We start from the raw sequence: 25991 nt of genomic DNA, 5'->3' as shown, positions 1-25991 counted from the left end.
AGGGATCAAACCCTGGTCTCCTGCATTGCAGGCAGATTCTTTACCAACTGAGTCATCAGGGAAGCTCCATAGGAGGATATAAAATAGCAAAATAGTCCTGCCCTCAAGGAACAAGAATCTGGTTGGCAGCAGGAGCCTCACACAAAAGAAATAAAATTAAATAAACAACAAGGGATTTTGCAGGACTGGTTGTCATAGGGGAAAGATAAGCAGTGGCTTCCAATAACTCTGAAAATGAGGGGTTTGGAGTAGATGGTTCTTCTTTAAAATTATTTGTCCCCGCACCCCCAGCTTTTTATTATGGATAATTTGAAGCATTTACACAAAGGAGAGCATGGTAAATGAAACTTCATGCCACTGCCTACCTGGCTCTATCTTGCTTCTCCTCACTCGGTCTTTTTTCCTGGAGTATTTTAAAGCACTTTCCAGATATGTGTCATTTCACCCATAAATATTTCAGTATGCATGAAACAGATGGTTTTTAAGGTTTCTTCCATCTCTGACCTGGTGTGAGTGTATGTGCGCTGGCGAATGTCAGAATAGTTCTCTGAAGGGGCGAGGTGGAAGTGATATGTCTATTTGGGGTCTGGTTGTATGTGGGAAATGCTATTTTACACACACACCCCACCAGCTGCCCTGAGTACCACCTCTAATCATTTCAAAACTATCGTGACTGATGCTAGCAGATCTCAGCCGGGAAAAGGCTGGTTTGGAACTGCTTGGACACGAGGATCCAAAAGAAGCAGAGACTGAAAGAGAATCAGCTAAACGGCCATTTCTTCATGAAATGTGTCAGGAACCCTACTCCCTGGCAGCCACTGTGCTCACTCTACACTGAAGGAGCAGAGGTGACCCAGGCAGGTGAAGCCTCTGCTGTCACCAGCTTATATGGGGACATGGGGGTTAGGAGCAGAGAGCAAATGGGCCAGGGTGCACCGTGGGGATGCTGTTCAAGGGTGTCACCCGCCAGAAGCCTCTCATAGACATGAGGGTAAGACAGAGAGAGAGAGAGAGGCAAAGGCTCAGAGACCCAGAGACCAGAGATTGAGTCCAGAGGGGCCAGGCTCCCCTCCAGGCAGTTGTCAAAGGCCAGGCACTTGCTGAGGGCCGTGCGGGCTGCCTCCTCACCATTCCCTTCCCCAGTCAGGTTTCTGGGGTGGCAGGGGGCTGAGCGGATGCCATCAGATGAGGCGAGTCCAGCCTGTGGCTCATTTCCACCTTCCAAAGCAAAACATATACTTCAAGGCGGGTGATTAAGGCTCAGTGAATGCACTGAAGTGAACCAAACCCAAAACCTCTGAGCCTGGAGCTGGCAGCATGAAAGATGTGGAAGAATGCGTCTGGGTTTTCTATAGCTCAGTGGAAATGTAAATTAGCCTCAAGCCATGGAGCAGGATTTCAAGCACCTCAGATGAGGTGTCTTGAGGACCCAAGAATTTAGTCCTGGGACAGGCTCAAGGGGAAAGTTGCCTTAGAAATGATGACTGAATTTGACTCAGATGGTAGAGAATCTGCCTGCAATGAAGGAGACCTGCATTCAGTCTCTGGGTCAGGAAGATCCCCTGGAGGAGGAAATGGCTACCCACTCCAGTATTCTTGTCTGGAGAATCCCATGGTGGACAGGGGAGCCTGGAGGGCTACTGTCCATGGGGTCGCAAAAAGTCGGACATGACTGAGCGACTAACACACACACACACACACACACACACACAGGTTCAAGGTAAGTTGCCCTAGAAATAACGACTGAATTTAGTCCACAACCCCCGCAAGTACCTTTGAACAGTCCGCCATGTGTCCACTGGGCAGAAGTACCGTGCTAACACAGAAGGACAGCCCGATCTTGGAGATGGTGATGTCAGGCTGGTGAGACACCAGCTGTGTGCGTCCAGATGCTGCCAGGCCACTCTCAGGGAGTTTCCCACCTAACGAGCAGAAAGACGTGTGGTTCAGATGAGGCTTAATGGGAGAGAATGTCCCCTGGTCTTCAGAGGGTGGGAATGGGTGAAAAGGTGAAGGGAGAACACCCAAGATGAAAGAAGGTGCCGTTAGACCGTACAGGGTAGCGGGGAGGAGGGCCAGAAAAGACTTGGGAAGGGCAGTCGAAATAGAATGGGTTTACCCAGTGGGTCACGGAGGGCAGAGTGCTGTGATGCGTAGGGAAGCCTGGTGCTGGTTATACAGGGGCAAGTAGCTAAATGACTCAGCACCTCACTCAATCTGACCTGGCCTGGGGCTTAAATTTCCCTCAGTCCTGCAGCCCCCACTCCTCCCCGGTCACTACCCCTGCCACCATGCCAGATGGAGCTCTAGGGGAAAGAATCAGAGGTGTGCTGGCAGAGACGAGACTGGGCCTTCAGGGACTTCCCTAGTCCAGTGGTTAAGTCTGTGTTTCCACTGCAGGGGACGCAGGTTCCATCCCTGGTCGGGGAAAACAAGATCCCGTATGCTGTCCCGTATGGCCAATAAAACAAAAAACAAACCAAAAAAGACTGGACCTTCAGAGAAGTTCTGCACAACCGTAGATACTCTATGCTCGAGCATTTGTCTGCTTTGGGACTTCCCCGGTGGTTCAGTGGTTAGGACTCCACGCTTCCACTGCAGGACGCACAGTGGTCGGGGAACTCAGATTCCCACCTACTGCCTGGTGCAGCCCCCAAAAAAGAATTTATCTGCTTCACCACGTACCCACCACAGCTTCTGTATCCTGGCGTGTCGTCACCTCTGTGGACTTTGACCTGAGCGCTTACCCTCTTTAGGAGGGCCAGCTGGAGTCTGACTTAGGCACACCCCCACCTCTCCTGTGCTCTTTGTTACCCCGCTTTCTCCCAAGGTCAGCCCAACTTTCTGCCATACTAGCCCACCCCGGTACCAACCAAAGGTTTATTGTGCTAGGGCTCCCCTTTGTTGGGGAGAACCGCTTGCCAATCCAGGGTGGCAGAAGGCTGAGAAACTGCCCCAGGGAGAAAGGCTGTTGGATGGCCATGTGGAGGAAGAGAAGCAGATGGCATGAGCCTGCGGGACAGGGTCTCTGTGGGAGCACCGGGGTTTGACCAGATGCACGTGCTGCTCTTTCTTATCAACCTCTGCTCCCAAGGGTGCAGAGGGGGTAAACGGGGACAAGTCTCTGGGGCGCTGAGACCAGGGAGGATGGATGAGCAAGGCCTCATTTCCAGGAGAACATGCCTGTCAAGATTGGGACTGGAACTTTGGCCATGCCGACATGACTCCTGGCCCACAAGCACCCCGAGTCAGGGCATGGGCCCCGTCTAAGTCTGACAAGGCTCATCCCCGGCCTGGGTCCAGGCAGGGTGGGGTGGGGCCTCAGCCCTCAGCTTCTTCCTTCCAAAGAATAAATGCCTTTGTAGCACATGCTCAGAGCAAGCCCACTCACAGCTCCGGAAACTGCTGACTGGGGATTTAGGAAATGCCACAAGAAATGACCAAATTCCAATTTTCATCTGAATATTTTCCCATTGACAGGAGACCTGTAGTGATTGTGATTATGTCTCCTTCCCTGGTTTTCATGCAAAGGCGGCTGGCACCATTCCCATCTGGCGATAACACTGGTTTGCTATCTGCTCATCCGTGTATTCTCATCTGAGTTAGTGTGTCTTTCCTGGGAGCTGTGTGAGCAAAAGGGATTGTGTCTCTACAGGAACCAAGCCTCACTCAGCACCATGCTGGACCACAGCGATCGCCTCTTTTGGTGACGAGGCTGCTGCCGGCCTCTCCTTGGTCTTTACTGTCCTCCTACCGGTCATGACAGGAATAGACCCGGGTACGAGGGCCTTTTGACCAAGTGACAGCATGAAGGTCTTCAAGGGTAAGCTTGAGGAGAGGAGGTCTGCTCCGGAAGCTGAGCCCGTCAGGGACAACCAGCTGGATTAAGGCACTGTGTTCAGACATAGTTAATTTTAGCATTTCACTTTTTCACTTCTCGAAGCTCCATTTGGTTCTTTTTCGTATCTGTCATTTCTGATAGTGTTCTATTGTAGTTCATCTTTGTGATTCCATCCTTTATTTTGAAAAAAAAAAAAAAAGTCATTTCCATGTGTAACTTCTGCATTTATCAATTCCAGGATCTGAAGTTTTGGGGGTGGGAGGGGGCAGGCTAAATCTATGGGGTTTTTTCCCTCCTTTGACTCTCACTCATGGTTGTTTGCTTCCTTATTATTTTTTTTAAAGCAAACTTATATTTACATGATCCTAATCTGCAGGAATCCTAAAGGCCTGGATTAAAGAAGCTTTCCTCAGGACAGGATTTAAATCTGGTTTGCCTATAAACCAGCTCGTATTACCATTTTGGAAGCACTTCAGCCCACGTGCAGGGCTGGGTCCACCTGAACGCTCTGAGTTCCTTTCTGTCACTGGCCCAAGGTTCAGGTTCCCTGCGGCAGGTCACCGATCGCCGGGTCTTATTGGTACGCGTCCTCAGAGCATCAGAGCTCCTCCCTCTGCTACTGCGCCCTCTTCCCAGCTGCCTGCCATGTTGATTCCTCAGGGACTGCGACTTTGGGCTGTAGTAACTTGTAGTGGCAGGGTGGGGGGATGGTGGGAGGGGGACTTTGAAATCTTAGAGACTTGATCCATGTCCCGGTTCTGCAACCGGCTAGCTAAATGCATAGGTGTATGCTAAGTTGCTTCAGTCGTGTTTGACTCCTCGACCCCATGGACTGTAGCCCCCCAGGCTCCTCAGTCCATGGGACTCTCCAGGCAAGAATACTGGAGTGGGGTTTCCATGCCCTCCTCCAGGGGATCCTCCCAACCCAGGGCTGGCACCCAGGCATCTTAAATCTCTTGCATTGGCAGTTCGGCTCTTTACCACTGTGTGTTTTACGTTGTTTCAGTCGTGTCTGACTCTGCAACCCTATGAACTAGCCCACCAGGCTCCTCTGTCCAGGGGATTCTCTAGGCAAGAATACTGGAGTGGGTTGCCGTGCCTTCCTCCAGAGGATCTTCCCAACCCAGGGAGCGAACCCACACCTCTTAGGTCTTCTGCACTAGCAGGCAGATTCTTTATCACTAGCACCACCTGGGAAGCCCCTGGCTAAATGACTACCAGCATATTACTTTATCACTCTGTGCCTCGGTTTCCTCATCTGTAAAATGAGAGTGATCGTTGCATCTATTGCTTAGGGCTGCTGGGAGGAACAAACGAGATCATGGATTTGCAGGACCTGACATGATTTAAGAGCCAAATAAAAAAGTTACAGCTGCGCTGCTCCACAGGCAGGGATTTGGACTTGAAAAGAGGCTGACCAGATGTTTGTCACGGGGAGAGCTTATCAGCCAGGCTGTGTCGTCAGTGCCTTCCAGGGTGGCCTGCCAGTGTCCTTCCCCTCCAGACAGGGAGGCAGCCCCAGGGGTATGAGTGCCTGGAGCTCACACTGGAGCCCACCCTGCTCTATCCCCTGCCCTCAGCCCGACTCCAGCCCCCAGGACAGCTGTCATCCCCCATCTGCACCCAGCACAGGTGAACAGAGGCAGAAGCCAAGTTCAGGGTCATCCCAGTGGAGAAGGTAGGTGTATCAGTGGGTGTCGCTGTGAGGTAGAGAATTCCTCCCGGCAGAAGCTCATCAAGGATGTGCCTCCTTGACTGAGCTCCCAGCGGCCGGGATGGGCAGTGGCCTGGCCTCCAGGAAAGAGCAGACTCCCCACAAGATGGGCAGCCTTGCCCCTACCTGGGAGGAAGGCAGAATCAGACAGGGGAGCTTGGCTTGCACTTATCTCTCGGCTCCTGGAGGAGGAAATGAAGGCAGCAATTAATTGTACAAGGCGGGTGGTTTGCGCAGCTTAAGTTCAGATAAAAAGTTTAATTATCCCTAAGCCCTAATACAAATTAATTAGCCTTCCATATTAGGAGGGTAAGCTTCCCTGCTCTTGCCACAGCCCAGACATCACTGCAGATTACCGAGGATGTGCTGGTGGGGAAGCAGCAAGCCCATAGCCCCACCAGGTCAGCGGCAGACCGCTGGCTCTACCTTGGCCCCAGCTGAGGGCTGTGTGAGGGTCCTAAGTCTGGAGTGAGCACCACAGCCCCCCCGTATCTGGTGTGTCCCCTCCAGGAGAGGCTTTTCTTGTCCCTTATTTTTCTCCACCCTCAGAGCCAGGGTGGGGGGTGGAGGAGGGGAGTCCTTATTTGCCTGAAAGACAGAAAGAAAATAAGGCTATGGCTTAGAAAAATTTTTTCTAGGCCATGACATTTTCTGTTTTTTTCTGTCTTCACCCTTTCCTTCCTTGAAATTCCACAGAGAAAATAGGCCATCATGGCCATAAGGACTTAGAGAATCACTATCAGCTCCAGCACCTCAGTGTTCCTGCCCCAGGACGGACCCAGGGGGCCCCAGGACGGTCTGCAGGCAGGACAAAGGGTGCTGCCCATCACGATCATTACAGTCCTAATAGCTGTTACCTAATGAGTGTTTACTATGTAACAGGAATTTCATCTTTGCAACCATATTGCAAGGAATGTTTTCTTCATTAACTCACACATTCGATCAACATTTATTGAAGTGATTTGAGCAAGGAAATGACACAGTTAGATCTGCATTTTAAGACCATGGTTCTTTGTGAATTAAAGCAGAACAAAGCTTAAGTGAGGTGTCTGGTTAAGGGGCTTTCACAGAAGTTCAGTCTAGAAACCACAGTGGCCTGGACCCAGGGTTTATTTAATAAATGTTTATAAAGTTCTTAATATGTGCCAGAATCGAGCCTTTTACAAATGGTAACTCATCTAATCCCTCGCAACAGCCCTGTGAAGTAGGTACTATTATATTACCAGTCCCAGGAAACAAGATAAAGTAATTTGCACAAAATTCACCCAGCTCACAAGTGATAGAACCAGGACTTGCCCCAGATAGGCTGCTGCTCAGAGTCCACACTTTTAACCACCATGCTATGTCGCTACCTCTGAAGGAGCAGAGACAGCTGAAAAGGGGGCAGGCTCCAGCTGCCTCCTCAGAGCTTCTCCCGCCACCACCCTATCCCTCGCAACAGCCTCATCCACTCCCCTGGAGAAGCAGGATCTGACGGACAGAGCAGGACAATGTAAACAGACCAACCTGGGTTTTAACCCAGGCAGTCTTGCCTCTGACTACCTGAGGACCTTGAACAATTCACTGTCCTCTCATCTCTAAGGAGGGTTAAACTTACTTGGTGGGGCTTTCATGTGATCCAGTGATGCCAAAGTTCCTAACATATGCCCCAGTACACTGTTCCCTCTCATCTTTCCATTCTCCATCCCTACTTCTTTAAGCCAAATGAGCCCGTTCCTTTGATTGTTTCCTCTATGAATTCCAGAAAATTCATCATCTCTCCCTCTCCTTTCTGGACATGACCCAGTTAATCATTGCCCTATAGAATACGTACTGCCCAGAACTCCACACAGCAGCTGAGAAGCAGTCTGCACCAAAGAGCAGAATCTGAGCACCCACTCCTGTTTTCTGGCCAATGTATTCCCTTCAGTCCAGCTCAAGGCAGCATTAGGTCTTTAGCTGCTGTGGTTACACTGGTGGCTATGTTAAAGTCAATTCCCTCAGTGATTTTTAACTTGGATGGCTTTTAAGCTACTCTCTCTCATCAGCTATACAAGTCATTGATTATTTGAACCAAAAGTCTGGTGTTGTCATTTATCTTTGTTGAAATTAATCTGGTTGATTTCACCCATGATTACAATCTGCTAAAAATCCTTTTGACTCCTAAGGACCTCAATTCATAGTAGTGCTGTCATTTAGAAATTCGAAGAGCTTGGTTAAAAATAATCAACCCTGGTAGCTAAGCTGGTAAAGAGTCCACCTGCAATGCAGGAGACCCTGGTTCAATTCCTGGGTCAGGAAGATTCGCTGGAGAAGAGATCAGCTACCCACTCCAGTGTTCTTGGGCTTCCCTAGTGGCTCAGCTGGTAAAGAATTCTCCTGCAATGCAGGAGACCTGGGTTAGATCCCTGGGTTGGGAAAATCCCCTGGAGAAGGGACCAGCTCACCCACTCCAATTTTCGGGCCTGGAGAATCCCATGGACTGTACAGTCCATGAGGTCACAAAGAGTCAAAGCTGACTGGGTGAGTTTTCACTTTCACTTTCACAGCCACATCATCACTAGCATCATCATCATTGTCATGGTCTCAGGATCCAAATGGAAGAAGGTTAAGCAAAAGCAATAATTTGCTGATGTGCAGAGTCAAAAGAAGGCCTGCACAACTTAACCACAGGAAAGGCAAAAGTACAGCTGATCCTCTCCAAAGAGTAGAACAGGAACTCAGACCTCCACCAGGTCTCCCTTGTCATCTCGCATCTCTTTCAACTGTCAGCCTGCTTCATTTCTAACTACAGTCTGGCTTTTCCGCACGGCAGAAAGCATGGCAGCCAGGAACTCCGGAGCTTTTTAAGTTGAGTTTCAACTTCTTTGAAAGAGATTGATCTGGTCTCAAGGGTAAAAATCCAGGGGAGGGAAAAAGTTGACCAACACCATCAGCCAACATTATAAAGGCAAATCAAACTCACAGTGAGAGACTTAAATGAGGGCGACCGTGTAATCCTGCAATTTCACTCCTGGGCAGATATCTGGAGAAAACGCTAATTCAAAAAGATGAACACACTCCAGTGTTCACAGCAGAACTATTCACAATAGCCAAGGTACGGAAGCAACCTAAATGTCCATTGATAGATGAATGGGTAAAGAAGATGTGGTGTACATATATATATACATATAAAATGGAATATTGAAGGCGAAGGTGAAGTTGCTCAGTGAATATTACTCAGTCATAACAATGACTAAATAATGTCACTGGCAGCAACACAGAGGGACCTAGAGATTAACATAGTAAGTGAAGTAAGTCAAACAGAGAAAGACAAATATCATATAATACCCCCTATATGTGGAATCTAAAAAATGATACAAAAGAATTTATTAATAAAACAGAAATGGACTCACAGACATGGAAAGCAAACTTATGGTTAATAGAGGAGATAGTGGAGGGTGAAGATGAAAAGACAAATTAGGAGTTTGGGATTAACATATACATACTACTACGCATAAAATAGACTAAAAAACAAGGACCTACTGCATAACACAGGGAACTACATTCAATATCTTGTAATATCCTATAAGAGAATGAAAAGAAATATGTACATTATATATATATATACACACACACATATAATTGAATCACTTTGCTATACATCTGAAACTAATACAACATTGTAAATTAACTATACCTTAACTATGTGAGTGAGGAGAAGGCAATGCAACCCACTCCAATACTCTTGCCTGGACAATCCCATGGACGAAGGAGCCTGGTAGGCTGCAGTCCATTTGATCGCTAAGAGTCGGGCATGACTGAATGACTTTGCTTTCACTTTTCACTTTCATGCATTGGAGAAGGAAATGGCAACCTACTCTAGTGTTCTTGCCTGGAGAATCCCAGGGACGGCAGTGCCTAGTGGGCTGTCGTCTATGGGGTCGCACAGAGTCGGACACGACTGAAGCGACTTAGCAGCAACTATGTGAGTGAAGTGAAGTCACTTAGTCATGTCTGACTCTTTGCGACCCCATGGACGGTAGCCTACCAGGCTCTATGGTCCATGGGATTTTCCAGGCAAGAATACTGGAGTGGGCTGCCATTTCCTTCTCCAGGGGATCTTCCCAACCCAGGGATCAAACTTGGGCCTCCTGCATTGCAGACAGATGCTTTACTGTCTGAGCCACTAGGGAAGCCCAACCTTAAATATACCTCACTGTAAATTAACTTTACCATTTTTAAAAGTGGGTAAAAAAAGGAAAAAACCATGAGATACCACATCACACCTACTAGGGCAGCTAGAATCAAAAGAGAAAGGGTAACAAGTATTGGTGAAGATATGGAGAAATTGGAACACTGATTTATTGGTAGTGGGCATGTAAAATGGTACAATTCCTCCAACTGCTAAACATAGTAACCACATGTCCAAAATAAGGAAATCCATGGAGGCAAAAAGTAGATTAGTGGTTGCCCAGGGCTGAAGGGTGGAGTGTGGAATGATCACTGCAGGATGAGTACTAAGTTTCTATTAGGGGTGTTGAAAATGCTCTAAAATGCTCCCCAGTGGGAGCAGGGATATTGGGGAAGGCTTGTAATAATATAGCAGTTCCTCTGAAACCCTGCTCTTCTGGACAGAGTTTATGTCATAATGGGGAGAGGAGGGCTTCAGTTCCTAGGGATGAGTAAGATATTAGCAGGCAAAATATTGGATGCCCTCCGCACTGGCTACTCATAGAGAATTTACGTTTACCCAAATAAAGCATCGAGGGCTTCTTCTGAATTATCTCATTAATTATCACAACAACCTTGTAAGTTAGGTTTATAAAACCCATTTATATTGGTAGAGGCTCAGGTTACGTAACTTCCCCAAGGACATTTAACTATTTGGTAAGTAACATTTGGCTCTAGTTCAACCCCAGATCTGAAGCCAGTCTCCTCTCTCAATCATTAGGCCACACTGCCTCCTTCTGGCCTGAAATGAGTTGGTAAAAAATTCTGGAATGCACCAGAGGAGACCTGAATTTAGATCCCATCTTCATTTCATTTGCTTATTACTCTCTCACTGAAGGACACCCTTCTAACATGAAAACCAGAAACTTCCTTTGCTGTCCTGGGACCATTGCTGGTCATCTTTGAGAAGGGTCGGAAGACTCGAGATGGTTGCTCAGTGCCTGCTAGCCATGCTGCTGTCCCCTCCCCATTCCTCCAGCTCGCCCAGCATATAGGGAACTGGGCAGGAACACACCTTGCTGCAGTCACGATGCAGTACGTCTGCAGCGGGTTAACCCTCTCAAAACAGGAAATAAGGGTCATCTGGCAAGATGTGTGCTTAGTGAACCAATGCAGCCTATTTTCCAAGTGCTCGCAAGCTGTCCGCTTAATAATCCACTCTCAAATTCTGCCAGCAATTGGCTGACAGAATCAGCGGATACCAAGCCTGCTGGTCTGTGGCTCCTTAGATCTCCTTTCCCCTTCTTTAGAGATACTGATACTTTAGCCTCCTGGTATTTCTCTGCGGCATCATGATTTCTCAGCCATCGTGAGCAGTGGTTCTATAACACCATCTGCGCATTCCTCCTGTCTCCTGGGGTAGGATCTAGGTGGGCCTGTGATGGGAATCCACTGAAGACAGCTGGCCACTTGCCTGCTCTCCACTCCCCTGCTCCAAGCTCTGGATACTTTTTTCCACATTTGTCCCTGCCTTCCCAAGATAAAGCAGGTTCTTCTTTGTGGAGAAGGCAGAAAGTGCATGGGAGTTGCATTGGTCAGCTTTCTCTATCGTCTGTTTCCAGCAGACCATCTGCCCAGCAGATGAGTAACTTTCCTTCCAGTGGCGAAAACAACCTCCCTGTTGTTCTTAGCACTTTTCACAACCTCAGTCACTGAAATGTAGCCTTCCTGACACGGTTGTTACAAACTCCCACCATGCCTCATTTTCACCCATGGTCATGTACCCAATGTCCACCTTTCAATCATGTTATCTAAAAATTTCTTCATCACTCGGATGGTTAGAACTTGGAACAATCAGCTCATCAGCAACAGAGACCATGGTTTTCAGAATGTCTGCTGCTGCTGCTAAGACACTTCAGTCATGCCCGACTCTGTGCGACCCCATAGACGGCAGCCCACCAGGCTCCACTGTCAATGGGACTCTCCAGGCAAGAACACTGGAGTGGGTTGCCATTTCCTTTTCCAATGCATGAAAGGGAAAAGTGAAAGTGAAGTCGGTCAGTCGTGTCCGACTCTTCGCGTCCCCATGGACTGCAGCCCACCAGGCTCCTCTGTCCATGGGATTTGCCAGGCAAGAGTACTGGAGTGGGGTGCCATCGCCTTCTCCTTCAGAATGCCTAAGTGAAAGTAAATGTATTTATTGTTTGTAGAGCTGTACACGTCACAGCGTGGCTTCCCAGGTGGCTCAGTGGTTAGGAATCTGCCTACCACACAGGAGACGTGTTCAGTCTCTGAGTCAGGAAGACCTCCTGGAGAAGGAACTGGCGACCTACTCCAATATTCTTGCTTGGGAAATGCTATGGACAGAAGAGCCTGCCAGGCTAGAGTCCATGTGGTCACAAAAGAGTCAGACATGACTCAGCAACTAAACAACAACAACAAATACCATAGAGTTATGTCACAATAGAATTATGACCTAGGTTACTCATTATCTTCATTTTTGAGACAAGGAAACTGAGGCCCGTAGTCACATTCTCCTAAGGTCACACTGTGATTTCAGGTGGAGCTGCTGCTGCTGCTGCTAAGTCGCTTCAGTCGTGTCCCACTCTGTGCGACCCCATAGACGGCAGCCCACCAGGCTCCACTGTCAATGGGACTCTCCAGGCAAGAACACTGGAGTGGGTTGCCATTTCCTTCTCCAATGCATGAAAGTGAAAAGTGAAAGTGAAGTCGCTCAGTCGTGTCAAACTTTTAGCGACCCCATGGGCTGCAGCCCACCAGGCTCCTCCGTCCATGGGATTTTCCAGGCAGGAGTACTGGAGTGGGCTGCCATTGCCTTCTCCGTCAGGTGGAGCTAGGGGAGTCTTATCAGAGCCAGGATCTGGACCGCTTCACTGGAAGCCACTCCTGAGCATCATGGCAGAGAATGCAAACCTAGTATCAGTGCTCCCAAAGGAGCTCTCAGTAGTGTGACCGAAACAGCCTGAGGCAGAACAAAGGGCTTCGACACTGAAGAAGAAGGAAGAAGGGTGTGGAGAAGCTTCAATGGGGCCATTCATCCAAGTATGTGTCAACCACGGCACACCTCTGACCAAGCCCTTAGGGTTAGGGGTGAGGACTTCACAGTTCTGCAATGGCCCCATCGCCTTCCACAGTCTTTCTGGACCCCAGGACACCTGGGTCCTTCAGGACAAGTGACTTGGAGCCTCACAATTTCAGCAGCAACAATTCCAGGTCACCCTAAGGCTGTTTCTGCTCAGGACACCCAGAGGGCACAGAGGTGGGGAGAGGTGGGGGTTCTGGCTTTGGCCAAAGGAGTCTTCACAGTTCTTTACTTAATGTGGCCTTTAAATGATCTCAGTAAAGAAGAGGCTAAACACTTAACTGCAGCTGAGCGTATCTCATTGATTGGAGGAGAAGGCTCTGGCCTGTTTGCCTGGGGCTGAGCAGGAGCCAAGCCAAGCCGGTCCCAGGGGGTGGCTGCCAGGGTGTGAAGTACTTAGGAGAGTTTCTCTGAGCTCTGAGACAGGCTGGCACTGTCCCAAAGTGGCTTCACAGCTTAAGGGGCTGAGTTTTGGAACTCATAGACCCCTTTAAGACAGTGGGATGAGGTGAAAAGAGGAGAAAGCAGGAGGTGTGGGTTTTGCTCCTAGCTGTACCCAAACATGAGCAATCTACTTCATGCCTCTGAGCCTTGATTCCTGCATCTGTCCAGCGATGATCAAGGTTCCAAGTTCATAGGGTTTGTGGAGCTTCTGTGAGTCAAATGTGTAAACGTGCTTTGTAAATTATAAGCTTTCACATAAATAGAAGGCGGTTTATTCTTCGTTATTTTTATTACCATAAGAGAAATCGTGTTGTTCTGCTTGAAACTTGTCCATGGCTCTTCTTTGCACTTGGGATGGAACCCGTGCTCCTCGTCGGCCCTTTCACTGCTCCTAGACAGGCCAAGCCCCTTCCTACCTCAGGGCCTCCGTCCTGTCTGTTCCCTCTGCCTGGTACGCTCTGCCCCACCTGTGTGGCATGGCTGGATTCTTTACCTTCAGGTCTTAGCTTAAATGTTACCTCCTCAGGGAGGCCTTTCTGACCACTCTCCCTCAACCCTGAACTGCACTATCTCTATTCTCTCCCTGGAAAGAGCCAGAAGTTGCAGTATTTTTATATATTCACTTAAGTGTTATGTCTTCCCCTGGAAGGATGCTGGCTCTGTGAACATAAGGACCTTGTCTGTTTTGTTCACTCGCAGAGCATATCATAGTACCTGACACATAGCAGGCACCTAAAGAACTGTCAGATGAATGAATGAATGACTGGGTGAATGATAAGCAGGGGAGCCTGATTGTTTCCCAAATGACCCCTCTTCCTTATACCTGCTTGTCTTCTTCTTTCAGATATGGAGACATGGTGCCCAAGACGATCGCAGGAAAGATCTTCGGTTCCATCTGCTCACTGAGTGGTGTCCTCGTCATTGCCCTGCCGGTCCCTGTGATCGTTTCCAACTTCAGCCGGATTTACCACCAGAATCAGAGAGCAGATAAACGCAGGGCACAGAAGGTAAGCCTCAGACCCGGAAGCGGGTAGGCCACACTGAGAGGGTGCCCTTGGCCTTTTCCCTTTGCCACACAGAGCTCCTGGGAGAATCCCTGCACAAACGGCCTCTGGCTTTGGAAGGTAAGCAGCAGTAGGTGCCTTCCCACCTACCAGCGTCCTGCACGCCAACCACAGTCAGCTGCGCAAGGCCACAAACTCTCAGTTACCCACAAGCCAATGTTCTCCTTGTGGATATTCTGTGCAGCTTCCTTGGGCCCTGGCCGCCCCTCCTAGACCACAGCTACTAACACTGGGCAGTGCCTGGACTCCTCCCTTCCACAGCCAAGAGCTTGCTGGGGAGCATAATCGCTTTTTAGTACCCTGTGATAGCCTATACCAAACAGAGTGACAAAAATAAATTTGCTAAAAAGAAAAATGAATACTCTGAAAGGAGAACATTCTGAGGCCATTGAGTTCACAGACAAATTGCACAGCGGGCTTTAGTCACCTCAGGGTATCGTAGGATAGGGCATAGAACTGCCCTTGACAGTCGGGAGACTAAGCGTGGGTCCTGGAAAGGTTTCCAGTGATGTCCAGTGAGCACGCCTTAGGGAGGCTGGGCAGGATCAACAGGATGAGGAAAGATGCCTGAAGGTTTTGGTGCCCAGAGAGAAGCCTCCTTTCCTGACCGGCCTCCACCTCACCCTCTGAGCCAGTTCACCTGCATTTTTTGGACATCTGGCTGGTGAAGGTTCTTGGACCCAGGGAGCAGTTTTTCCTTTCTCTTCTGATCTAGGCTGAAATACTCCCCCTTCAGCAGCATCTCAACCTCCGGGGGCGGGGGGTGGGGGAGGTGGGGTGGGGGGTGGGGGTGGGTACCATCAAAGCCTTTCTGGGTACAATGGAGTGGGGGGACCTGAAATTGTCGCTTAGGGAGGCCTGAAACGTTATGTCCTTATTATATTCTTTCTTCATTTATTCATTCCACACATGTTTACTGAGCACCTACTCTGTGCCAGGCCCTGTGTGTGCAGCTGGGTTACTTCCTCACCATGTGAGCCTCTCTCCTGGCCTTGCTTTTGCAGAGATAACCCCTCAGTGGCAGGGCTTCCTTGACATATCAGAGGGATCCAGAATTTCAGAACACATCTGTGTATGCTGACTGAAACAAAGTCTCAAAGTTCATGAAAGTTAGCTCTGAAATGTGTAATGATTTGCATGTAACAATACTTAATGAGGGTTTCCCTGGTGTCTCACTGGTCAAGAATCTACATGTAATGCAGGAGACCCAGGTTTGACCTCTGGGTCGGGAAGATCCACTGGAGAAGGAGATGACAATCCAGGCAACCCACTCCAGTATTCTTGCCTGGGAAATCCCATGGACAGAGGGGTCTGGCAGGCTATAGTCCATGAGATAGCAAGTGTTGGACACAACTTAGCGACTAAACCACCACCATACTTAATAACATATATCACATAGTTATATAATAAATCCAGCTGGTCCCCACTTCCAACATCTCCCCTTTTGTGTGCCCCATGGTCACCTCCTTGCCCTACGGTCTCACTCTGCCTGTGCAGGACATACTTTGACTTATCCTGACTGGGGTCTGTGATGTTGTCAGCCTGCCTTGGGTTGATCTGCAGTCCTCTCTGTCCCCTCCAGCACCAGTTTCTACCTCTTCACCCAAGGTCAGGGCTTCCCCACCCCCATCCCCTGCGAGCCAGCCCCAAAATAGAAGTCTTATCTCTTTCCCCATTCAAGTCAGCTGGCAAGTGTGAACAATATCTACATTTATTATGCTGTCCTTAAAAAGGGGGCAGGAAGAAACTAGGATCTCCTTTCCAAATCAGGGAGCCTAAAGCCCTGAAGGGCCAGGGGTCCTATAGCAATGGCAACCCCATCCCTCACTGCCCACCACACCCACCAGGGCTGACACAGGGTTTTTGAAGAGCAGTAAAGGTTCCTGGAATCCTCAGCTCTCACACCAGCCCACAGCAGCCCCACTCACGCAGGGCTTCAGCCACCCCTGCACTCCCTTCCCTTCTGTACTCATGCCCTTACCTGCTTCTTAGAGTATCATGTCCGCTGTCATTTTGCCCTCTGCAAAGAATGCTGTGGGGGCCATTTCTCCACACAACTTTACAGAGTTCATCCCATGTGATTAAGATACACGAGGAATCAGCTTGGGCGTCTTCTTCCTTCTAGCCCCTCAGGACGAGAGTCCCTCCCTCTTCTTCCTTCCTCCTGCTCCCTCTTTGCTCTCCCTCCAAGAGGGAGTAAATCACAGTAAATATTCATAGTATTTTCATGTTGCCTGGATACTGTCCCTCCTCATGGTCCACTCAGCTCTGTCTCTTTCACCTTGGGCTTCTTGTGAGAAGGGGAAAAAGACAACACAAGAATACTGCTTGCTTCCAGCCCCAGGTCTATCACAGTAGTGAGGCAAGGCAGGCAGGTCAGGGGACTCAGTGGGGAGTGGAGAGATGGGTCAGGAAGGAGGTCAGGATTGCTGATAACAGGTCTCAGCTCAGACCACATACTCAGGAGTCATGAGGGTAAGCACTAGCCCGTGTGCCTCAGATGGAAAAGAAAGGACCAAAAAGTTGTCTTCCTTTCCCATCATGACTGATTTGCTTGGGATTAGGGCTTCCCTCGGAGAAGGCGATGACACCCCACTCCAGTACTCTTGCCTGGCAAATCCCATGGACGGAGGAGCCTGATAGGCTGCAGTCCATGGGGTCGCAAAGAGTCGGACACGACTGAGCGACTTCACTTTCACTTTTCACTTTCATGCATTGGAGAAGGAAATGGCAACCCACTCCAGTGTTCTTGCCTGCAGAATCCCAGGGACGGGGGAGCCTGTTGGGCTGCTGTCTATGGGGTCGCGCAGAGTCGGACACACTGAAGTGACTTAGCAGCAGCAGCAGCAGCAGCAGCAGGGCTTCCCTTGTAGCTCAGTTGGTAAAGAATCTGCCTGCAGTGCAGAAGACCCAGGTTCAATCCTTGGGTTGGGAAGATCCCCCGGAGAAGGAGATGGCAACCCACTCCAGTATCCTTGGCCTGGAAAATCTCATGTACAGCGGAGCCTGGTGGGCTGCAGTTCATGGGGTCACAAAGAGTCAGGCACAACTGAGTGATTAACACTTACTTATTGCTGAAATGACTCCATGACTCTTTGCTACAGAGACTGGCTCCTCTAAGCCAGGTGAGCCGGAGATCAAGTGAGGAGGCAGTGGACAGAGAAGGGAACATCTGAGTGGGGATTTTTATTGAAATAATTATAGATACACATGTAGCTATAAAATTGTCTTATCCAATGCATGGGCATTGACATAGCTACAACCCACTTTCCCAGTTTTGCTTGTACCCACGTGTGCCTCTGTGTGATGTTTTATACGGTTTTATCACCTGTGCAAGATCACACATCCCCCACCTCAGTCAAGATACCACACAGTTTCAACACCATAAGGATCCCTTCCACTGTATCTCTTACAACCACTCCCCCCAACACCCCTCCACCCTGTCTCTTAACCCTGGCAGCCATTTATCTGTCCTCCCTTTATAAAGTGTTTTCATTTTTTAAATGGCATATCAATGGGCTTATATATCAGGTAACTTTTGGAGACTGGCTTTTCCCATTTTGTTGTAATTTCCTCGAGATTCACCCAAGTCAGGTGAATCAGTAGTCTGTTCCTTTTCCTTGCTGAGTAGTATTCCCTGGTGTGGGTTCATCCCAGTTATGATTAACAATTTGCATGCTGAGGGACATTGAGTTATTATAAGTCAAGCTGCTGTTAACAGCCACTTGCAGGTTTGTGTGGGAATAAAACTTTTCTCTGAGATAAATGTTTAAGAGTGCAATTGCCCATGGTCTCTTTTGGCTTTTCCAGTCCTCTTCTCTTTCTCCTTCTTCTGCCTCTCCCAGGGCAGAGATGTCGATACTCATGCTCCAGGGACACCTGGCAGCCAGACAGCTAGGAAGTGTTTCATTGTGTAAGGCTTCTAGGGGCCCACAGAATTCTTGAGCTTATTAGCCTGTACCAGGAACTGTCCCCAGGGTGGCAGGATCCTCCATCCTGACCTTTCCTCCAAACCTGGAATCTCTACAGCTGTGGAAAATGCAAGTTTGGGGCTTTGTTCATCAGGTTAAAATTTGCCTGAATGGAGCTGAAATGTAGGGAAGAAGAAGGATGTTATGGAAACAGCAATGGCCTGAAGGTTGGAAGATCTGAGCTGAAGTCTTGCCCTGAAAAAGTCCCTTCCCCTCACATCCTCCATTTCCTTGCCTTTCCCCGCCCCGCCCATTTCTTTGTCTTTAAAACAGCCTAGATGATCTCCACATTCTTTTAACTCTCACACTGTACTTCTGGCCATAGAAGAGAGGGAGGCTGACCAGCCCACACAAGGACTGAGTCCATCACAGCGGCTTTTTCAACGTGGATTTCTGGCCAACTGTGTAGGATCATCTTCCTGGGCCATCACAAGCCTCACTTGAGCAAATACTCAGTGCAAAGCTCTGTGCTAGATGCTTAAGATAAAAATATGCATAAATCACAGACTCTGGCCCTCAGGAGCTCAAAGTCAAGCCAAAAGTCCTCACCAAATTACATGTGCTGGGTAGGGTTCTGTAAATACATTGCAGACCTCTTTATCCTGTGTGGGAAATGATTAAACGATATAGTGCATTTGATATGACAATCTGTTGCTTTAATAGAGCCCAGGGTAAGATAAGATTAAAAGAAGTGCCACAGAGGAGAGCAGGAGAATCTTTCATCTCAAGAAAGTAATGAAGACAGAGCCCAGATACAAGAAAGGTCTGGCTCTAAGTGGTGCAATCAAATTATATAAGGCTATAATGAGCTTGACACAATTGGATTTCCATACGCGGCTCTCAACACCCAGCACTCACCCAAAACAATAACAGCACATCCTCAAATGATGGAGGACTTGCGAGAATGCAGACATGGAACCGAGGGGAGAGGTGGAGCTGCATCCCTGGGAGAACTGTCCTGCAGCTTAAATGTATGTTCTTTGCTCAGAGAGAAGAGGAATGAGGGGCTTGCTTACCGCCCTTTCTCTCCCAGCTTCCTCTTTTCATTCTCGATCTAGAGGAGAGTTCTTTCTTAGATTTGCAGGCAGATCTTCCAGGCTCAAGTGCTGACCTCTTCCCCATATTTAGAAACCAGGGAAGGTCGTTGACTTGTCCCTGCAAGGACATACTGGCCACAAGGGGGCTTCCCAGAACACGATAGGTATCATGTGTTCTCTGCGCTTCTGTTGAGAGCCAGAAGCCAAGTCCCTGGCCTCCTTTTAGTGGATGAGCCAGGCCAGCAGGACACTTGAGAGGACACTTGCCCACCCTGGGGAGAAGGTGACAAGAAATGAAAATCACCACAATCTTTCAAGGGCGCCTCAGTTCAGAGTCTATGCTGAAGTTAAATGTGGATTTTCCCCGAGGCAGGAGGAAGGACCCCTCCAGCCTAGAAGAGGGCTGCTAGTCCACGTGGGCTCCTCGGCTTCCTGGAGCTGGGTCTAGATCCACAAGAGCCCAAACGTGAAGCTGCATGTTTTAAAACCAGCAGGAAGCCCTCTACCCGTCCCTTCTCCCTCCGGAAGCCTCTTTCCTTTTAGGCCTCACTCTGCGACTGTGCTGCTGTCATGGTGACACCGATTATGTTTATTGGGGAGGAGAAGAGAAGCCAGCCTATGCGGCATGTCCCTCCTCTCCCACGGCCTCTGCGAGCAGGAGAGAGGAGCATGCATGGCTGAGGTCCCATGCAGTCTTCCTGTGGGATACTGCTACAGGCCTCCCAGGATGGAGCTGGGGAGACTTCCAGTGCCATAGCTAAGGCTGGGGCTTCCCTGGTGGCTCAGACAGGAAAGAATCTGTCTGCAATGGGGGAGACCCAGGTTTGATTCCTGGGTCAGGAAGATCTTTTAGAGAAGGGAATGGCTACCCACTACAGTATTCTTGCCTGGAGAATTCTGGGGACAGAGGAGCCCAGCAGGCTACAGTCCATGGGGTCGCAAAGAGTCATACACGACTGAGCAACTAACAGCTCAAGCCAGGGCGGTGTATGGAAATATGTTCCATCTTCCCCTCTCTCACCCACATTGGGCCCCTGGTCACACATACACACATCTACATTTGTTCCCATAGACATGCACAACAAAACAGGCCTATAGAGACAGACATGAAATTGTAAATTTATCTATTGATTTACAACTTGCTAGGCACTGGAGAAGGAAATGGAAACCCACTCCAGTATTCTTGCCTGGAGAATCCCAAAGATGGGGAGCCTGGTGGGCTGCCGTCTCTGGGGTCGCACAGAGTCGGACACCTGAAGCGACTTATCAGCAGCAGCCGCAGCAGGCACTGGAGAGATATCAGTGAACAAAACAAAAACTGCTACCTTCGAGGACTTTGTTTTTTTATTCATTGGGGTGTAGTTGCTTTACAGCATTGTAACTAGTTTCTGCTGTAGAGTGAAGTGAATCACCCAATTGTATACACATTTCCTCTCCCTTCTGAATGCCCCTCCCATCTAGGTCACCACATTGCATTGAGTAGAGTTCCCCGCTCTATACCATAGGATCTTGTGTCCATGCATGCTAAGTCGCTTCAGTCATGTCTGACTCTTTGCAACCCTATGGACCGTAGCCCACCAGGCTCCTCTGTCCATGGGATTCTCCAGGCGAGCATACCAGATTGGGTTGCCATACCCTCCTCCAGGGGCTCTCCCCGACCCAGGGATAGAACCCTCTGTGTTGCCTGTATTGGAAGGCGGGTTCTTTCCTACTAGCACCATCTGGGAAGCCCCCACAGGCTCTTACTAGTTATCCATTCCAGGCACAGCAGTGTGCACATGTCACTCCTAAATCTCCTAATTCATCCCACCCCCTTGTTCCTCTGCTTGAGGTCCATACGTTTGTTCTCTACATCTGTGTCTTTATTTCTGCTTTGCAAATAGGTTTATCTGTACCATTTTTCTAGATTCCACGTGTATTAGCCAGACCTTGAGGAGCTTTACATTCTGGTGGGGGAGAGAGACAGTAACAAGATAACTATATACAACATATACTACCTTGGTAATGAATGCTAAGGAAAAAATAGAAAGATGGGGAGGAGTTGAGGGCCACATGTACACACTTCCTGATTTTCTCCTAATTAACTGGTATTTGGGCACCTGCTGAATACAAGCAGAAGCACTGGACCCTAGGAGAGAATCAGGGAGCTCTAACATGTGCTCCTTGCAAGAGCCTGCAGTCTGGAGATGAGAAATACCCTGATGCAATACTGAGTGGATAAAGGTCATGAAATTTGGGGGAAGGAGGGAGGACTTTGATGAGTAATAGTCCCTCTCACTCTTTTATCATTTCTGTCAATCACAGAAGGCCCGCCTTGCCAGGATCCGTGTGGCCAAAACTGGCAGCTCCAACGCCTACCTGCACAGCAAGCGTAATGGACTTCTCAACGAAGCGCTGGAGCTGATGGTAGGTGCCCAGAGGACCCGGGGGCGGGAGGTGGAAGGGAGGATGAACTTGGTTTCTCTCCTGGGGGCACCAGCACTTCTGCCCCAAAGTCCCAAACTTTCCCCCGGTAGCAGCCCTCTCCACATACCTCTTCCATAGGGTTATCATTATATCCCTAAGCCAGCTTTAGCTTAGGTGCTCCTAGCCAAAGGCTAACTTGTTCTAGGGTGACCCTAAAATTTGGTTCCTCCAGATTTTTCTGGTCCGTACTCCCTTCTGTGGACAAATGAAGGAGATGGAGAGAAGGAGAGCCACCCGCTTTACATTCAGTCTCTCTTCTTTCCTTCCTAGGGCACCCCAGAAGAGGAGCACATGGGCAAGACAACCTCACTCATCGAGAGCCAGCACCATCACCTGCTGCACTGCCTGGAAAAAACCACTGTGAGTCCCAGCCCAGTGCCACCTCCTTTCTCATCCCCGACCCCTGACCCTTCTCTACGGTCAGAACTTACTGAGTGTGAACTCTGTTGCCCACATCCTCACCCTGGGCCAAGCTTCAGAAGTCAAAGTCTGTCCCCTTAGATCAAAAGAGTAGCAATGAGGTCTCTATCAACCCTCAGAAGGAAGACCCTTCTGACTCAGAAGCTCTGCCCTGCAGTGGCACAGAGGAGGCCATTCCCCTGGACTTTCCACACGACCCCTCTGTCTCTATCCCCATGGCCCGTTTCTTAGTTACTGAGGCCTAAGGCCTATGTCTATCAGTTTCTCAGTTCTGATGGACATCACTCTTCAAAAGTAGGGCTGAATTTATAATAGATTGCTACAGGACAGCAGAGAAGAACGTCAACTTCTGTCCCAACCCTGGGGCTAGGTGGATGGAATTTGTGGGTCCCTCTGCTCCCTCCACTCCACTTGAAACAGGAGACAGTGAATGAAAGAGGCAGTGCCTATATTGCTCTAGCCAGGGATTTTACCAGTACCACCCCATCGCAGTACCACCCTGCGATTCTCAGGGAATTCAAATTCTGAAAGGCTTATTGTTAAAATAGAGTTATGGCTTAGAGTGCCCCAGCTGGAATGTGGAATGATGCTTGTGCCTCACCAACAGGCTGAAAGGAAGGGCAGTGGGGCCAACCCTGGACCCTTGGCAAAAAGTGTTAGAAATAGGGAGGGAGGAGAAGTCAGGCTGGACAACCAAAGAGGGACAAAGGGAAACTTTGCTGTTTCTTTCTAGGATCTCCCTCCCCAAAAAGCCCAAAGTCAGGGCTCAGCACACTAAGGAGGGAACTTTCTAACTCTCAGTATTCCATATCCTGGCCTCCCAGATATGGGAGGAACAGATATTAGATGACTCTTAGATGAGACAAAGGGAGACACTGGATGGCAGTTGAACCCAGTGAGGACTTCCAAGGTGGGAAGGGACTCTGAAAACCCTAGTTTCCAGGATTTATCAAATATTTCATAGAGTCAAGAACTGTATATGCATATCTAGAATTTTTCTCAAAGATTCAGAGCTTGCCAAAGAAATAGGCCTGGACCCAACTGCCCTTTCCAAGTTGCATGTGCTGGGTGGAATGTGTAAGTTGAAAGGATATGGGTGAAATTTAATATTGGGTTTGAAGGGATGGAATGTTGGCATTGAAGAAATGAGATCTTGGAATTGAGGGATGGAATGCTGGCATTGAAGGGGTGGAATGCCAAATTTGGGGGAAAGAATGTCGGATTGGGGGTGGGGGGAATATTGGGATTAAAAGATGGAATGCTGGGCTTTAGGGGAGGAATGTTGGACTCCAGGGGTGGAATGCTGGGACAAGGAGGAAGAATGCGGGGAGCAAGGGTGGAATGCTGGGATTGAGAGACTGAATGTCAGAACTGAGCTTGGGAATGCTGGAATGTACAATCAATGGTGTTTTTATCTTCTGTTGGCATGTTGTCCTGTAGGGGTTGTCCTATCTTGTGGATGATCCCCTGTTATCTGTACGAACCTCCACCATCAAGGTATAACTTTTTAAAACTTTGATTGATGTTTCTCTCTCTGGTTCCTCTGGGTCTGTGGAGTTTCCTCTTTTTACCCCTGGTCTGGTTCTCTGCATGCGCTGTTGATTCTTCTGGGGCTTATCCCACCTCTGCTGTCACACCCAGTACCAGCTCAGGCTTCCAGTTTTCTTGTGCCTTTCTGATTCCCTTTTTGGACCTCCCCAGGGGTTGGAGGGGTGGTGGGACATGGAACCAGTGTTGGTATCCTGTGAGTGTCCATGTGCCACGTCTGTCTATGCCCCCAACCCCCAACTCCACGGGAACTCCTGGTATCAAATGTCGGGGCTGGTCTCTCTCTGAACTCTGTTCTCATGCTATTTCTCTTTAGACTTTCTCCTCACTCTGGCAGCTTTGGCCAGACTGTTCATGCCATAGATGTTTAGTCACCTTGGCCAAACAACCATATTATAGTCATCCTGGGTTGCGCTCCACCCTATCCTGGGATGGCCTCCGATGGGAGTCTGTTAGCATCCCCTCCCCATGCTGACACTTGACCTAGGGAATCCTGTGCCTTTAGGTGTATTAAAGAGCCATACTCCATAACCAGCTTCCCTGGCAGCTCAGTCAGTAAAGAGTCTGCCTTCAAAGTAGGAGATCCAGGCAACGTAAGAGATCCAGGTTCGAACCCTGGGTTGGAAAGATCCTCTGGAGAAGGGAATGGCAACCCACTTCAGTATTCTTGCCTGGAGAATCCCATGGACGTGGCAGGCTACAGTCCATGGGGTCACAAAGAGTCGGACACGACTAAGTGACTTTCACTTCAACCCATAACCAGGTGGGAAAAAATCAATCATCAAAAGAAACGATAACTCTGACATTGTGACCCCACTGGCCTTCAAGAGCAAAGCTCTCCCAATTCTGTGAATAATTCAATGCCTTTAAAATCTTGTGTCTCATGCTTACCCAGGATTCATAAGGATCTCACCCAGTAAAGCCAGAAAAAGACAACCTAGCACACCCACTACTCATAGTCAGGGACTCCTTGCCTGCTGCCGCTTGGGGGGAATCCTGTCAAAGCCTACAAAGTCCAGCAAGTCTTTGCTTCAGCTCTGAGGATGCCACGAAATCCCTCCACATCGCTCTATATCCCTTCAGCCAAAGCCGTAGATGAAGTACAGGAAACATTGTGATTTCATGACTGCAGTCTCCGCCCTTCAGTCTGATGACCAGGGCTGCCCATGGGAATCTCTTCCTTCCTTCGATGCCTATGGGACACCCCCAAGTCCGGAATGCTTCTTGGTGCTCCAGGCAGCTGGGCACCCTCCTCTCAAGGCCCAGAACAGAGCCAGGCAGAGTGCTGGAGCTCATCCCGCTCCTGCCCCCACTTCCTATCTCTGTCTCTTACCTGTTCTCCCTCTGCTTCCCACAGAACCACGAGTTCATAGATGAGCAGATGTTTGAGCAGAACTGCATGGAGAGTTCAATGCAGAACTACCCGTCCACACGGAGTCCTTCGTTATCCAGCCACCCAGGCCTCACGACCACCTGCTGCTCCCGTCGTAGTAAGAAAACCACACACCTGCCCAATTCCAACTTGCCGGCCACCCGCCTGCGCAGCATGCAAGAGCTCAGCACGATCCACATCCAGGGCAGTGAGCAGCCCTCCCTCACTACCAGGTGGGTGGCTCCCATCCATCGCTCCCTGAGGCTTTTAGGCACTCCCTGGGCTTCCCTGTGGCTCAGCTGATAAAGAATCTGCCTGCAATGCGGGAAACCTGGGTTTGATCCCTGGGTTGGGGAGATCCCCTGGAGAAGGAAAAGGCTACACACTCCAGTATTCTGGCCTGGAGAAATCCATGAACTGTATAGTCCGTGGGGTCACAAGGAGTCGGACACGACTGAGTGACTTTCACTTTCACTCTCAGAGAGTGATGCCATCTCCACGTTAGGAGAACCCTGGGGTCTTTGGCCCTCCCTCCCCCATATCTAATGCAAGGGCCTCCCCCACCTTCCTTCTCATACTTGCAAGTTAGCCCAAAAGCCCCTCCTATGCTTAGGATACTATGGCATGTTTAGGCCCAGTGGACAGGGGTAGGGGGTGGGGGGATGGGGGGCGAGGGGGTAGATATGAGAAACAAGTAACAACAAAAATCCAAAAATGACCTCCCTGCTGCAGAGAATGGACTGTTTTCTCAAGAAAGCAATTTTCACAATTGTATTAGACATGGCTTATCCCAGGCTGATTTTGCATCACAAAGTGACTCTGCTTATATTTAGGCCACTTCCCACTACCTCCAATGAACTGCAAGGAAGTCAGGGGAAGT

At 49.2% G+C, this 25991-nt stretch overlaps 1 protein-coding gene across 3 annotated transcripts in view; it reads left to right on the top strand.

Annotated features, from left to right (window-relative positions):
- The window catches only part of KCND3 (potassium voltage-gated channel subfamily D member 3), a 225290-nt gene that overhangs the window by 193561 nt on the left and 5738 nt on the right, over positions 1 to 25991 (top strand). For 2 of the 3 annotated variants that reach the window (XM_018045916.1, XM_018045915.1), the window contains exons 3-7: positions 14078 to 14240; positions 21610 to 21711; positions 22042 to 22131; positions 23632 to 23688; positions 25097 to 25344. In XM_018045916.1, the coding sequence (XP_017901405.1) occupies positions 14078 to 14240; positions 21610 to 21711; positions 22042 to 22131; positions 23632 to 23688; positions 25097 to 25344 (660 nt within the window). The remainder of the gene's footprint in view (positions 1 to 14077; positions 14241 to 21609; positions 21712 to 22041; positions 22132 to 23631; positions 23689 to 25096; positions 25345 to 25991) is intronic. The other variant, XM_018045917.1, reaches the window with a different exon arrangement.

The sequence above is a fragment of the Capra hircus genome, chromosome 3, assembly GCF_001704415.2.
Source record: "Capra hircus breed San Clemente chromosome 3, ASM170441v1, whole genome shotgun sequence".
NCBI classification, from domain to species: domain Eukaryota; kingdom Metazoa; phylum Chordata; class Mammalia; order Artiodactyla; family Bovidae; genus Capra; species Capra hircus.
Note: the sequence above shows the minus strand (reverse complement) of the source record. Positions and strands in the feature narration are given on the sequence as shown.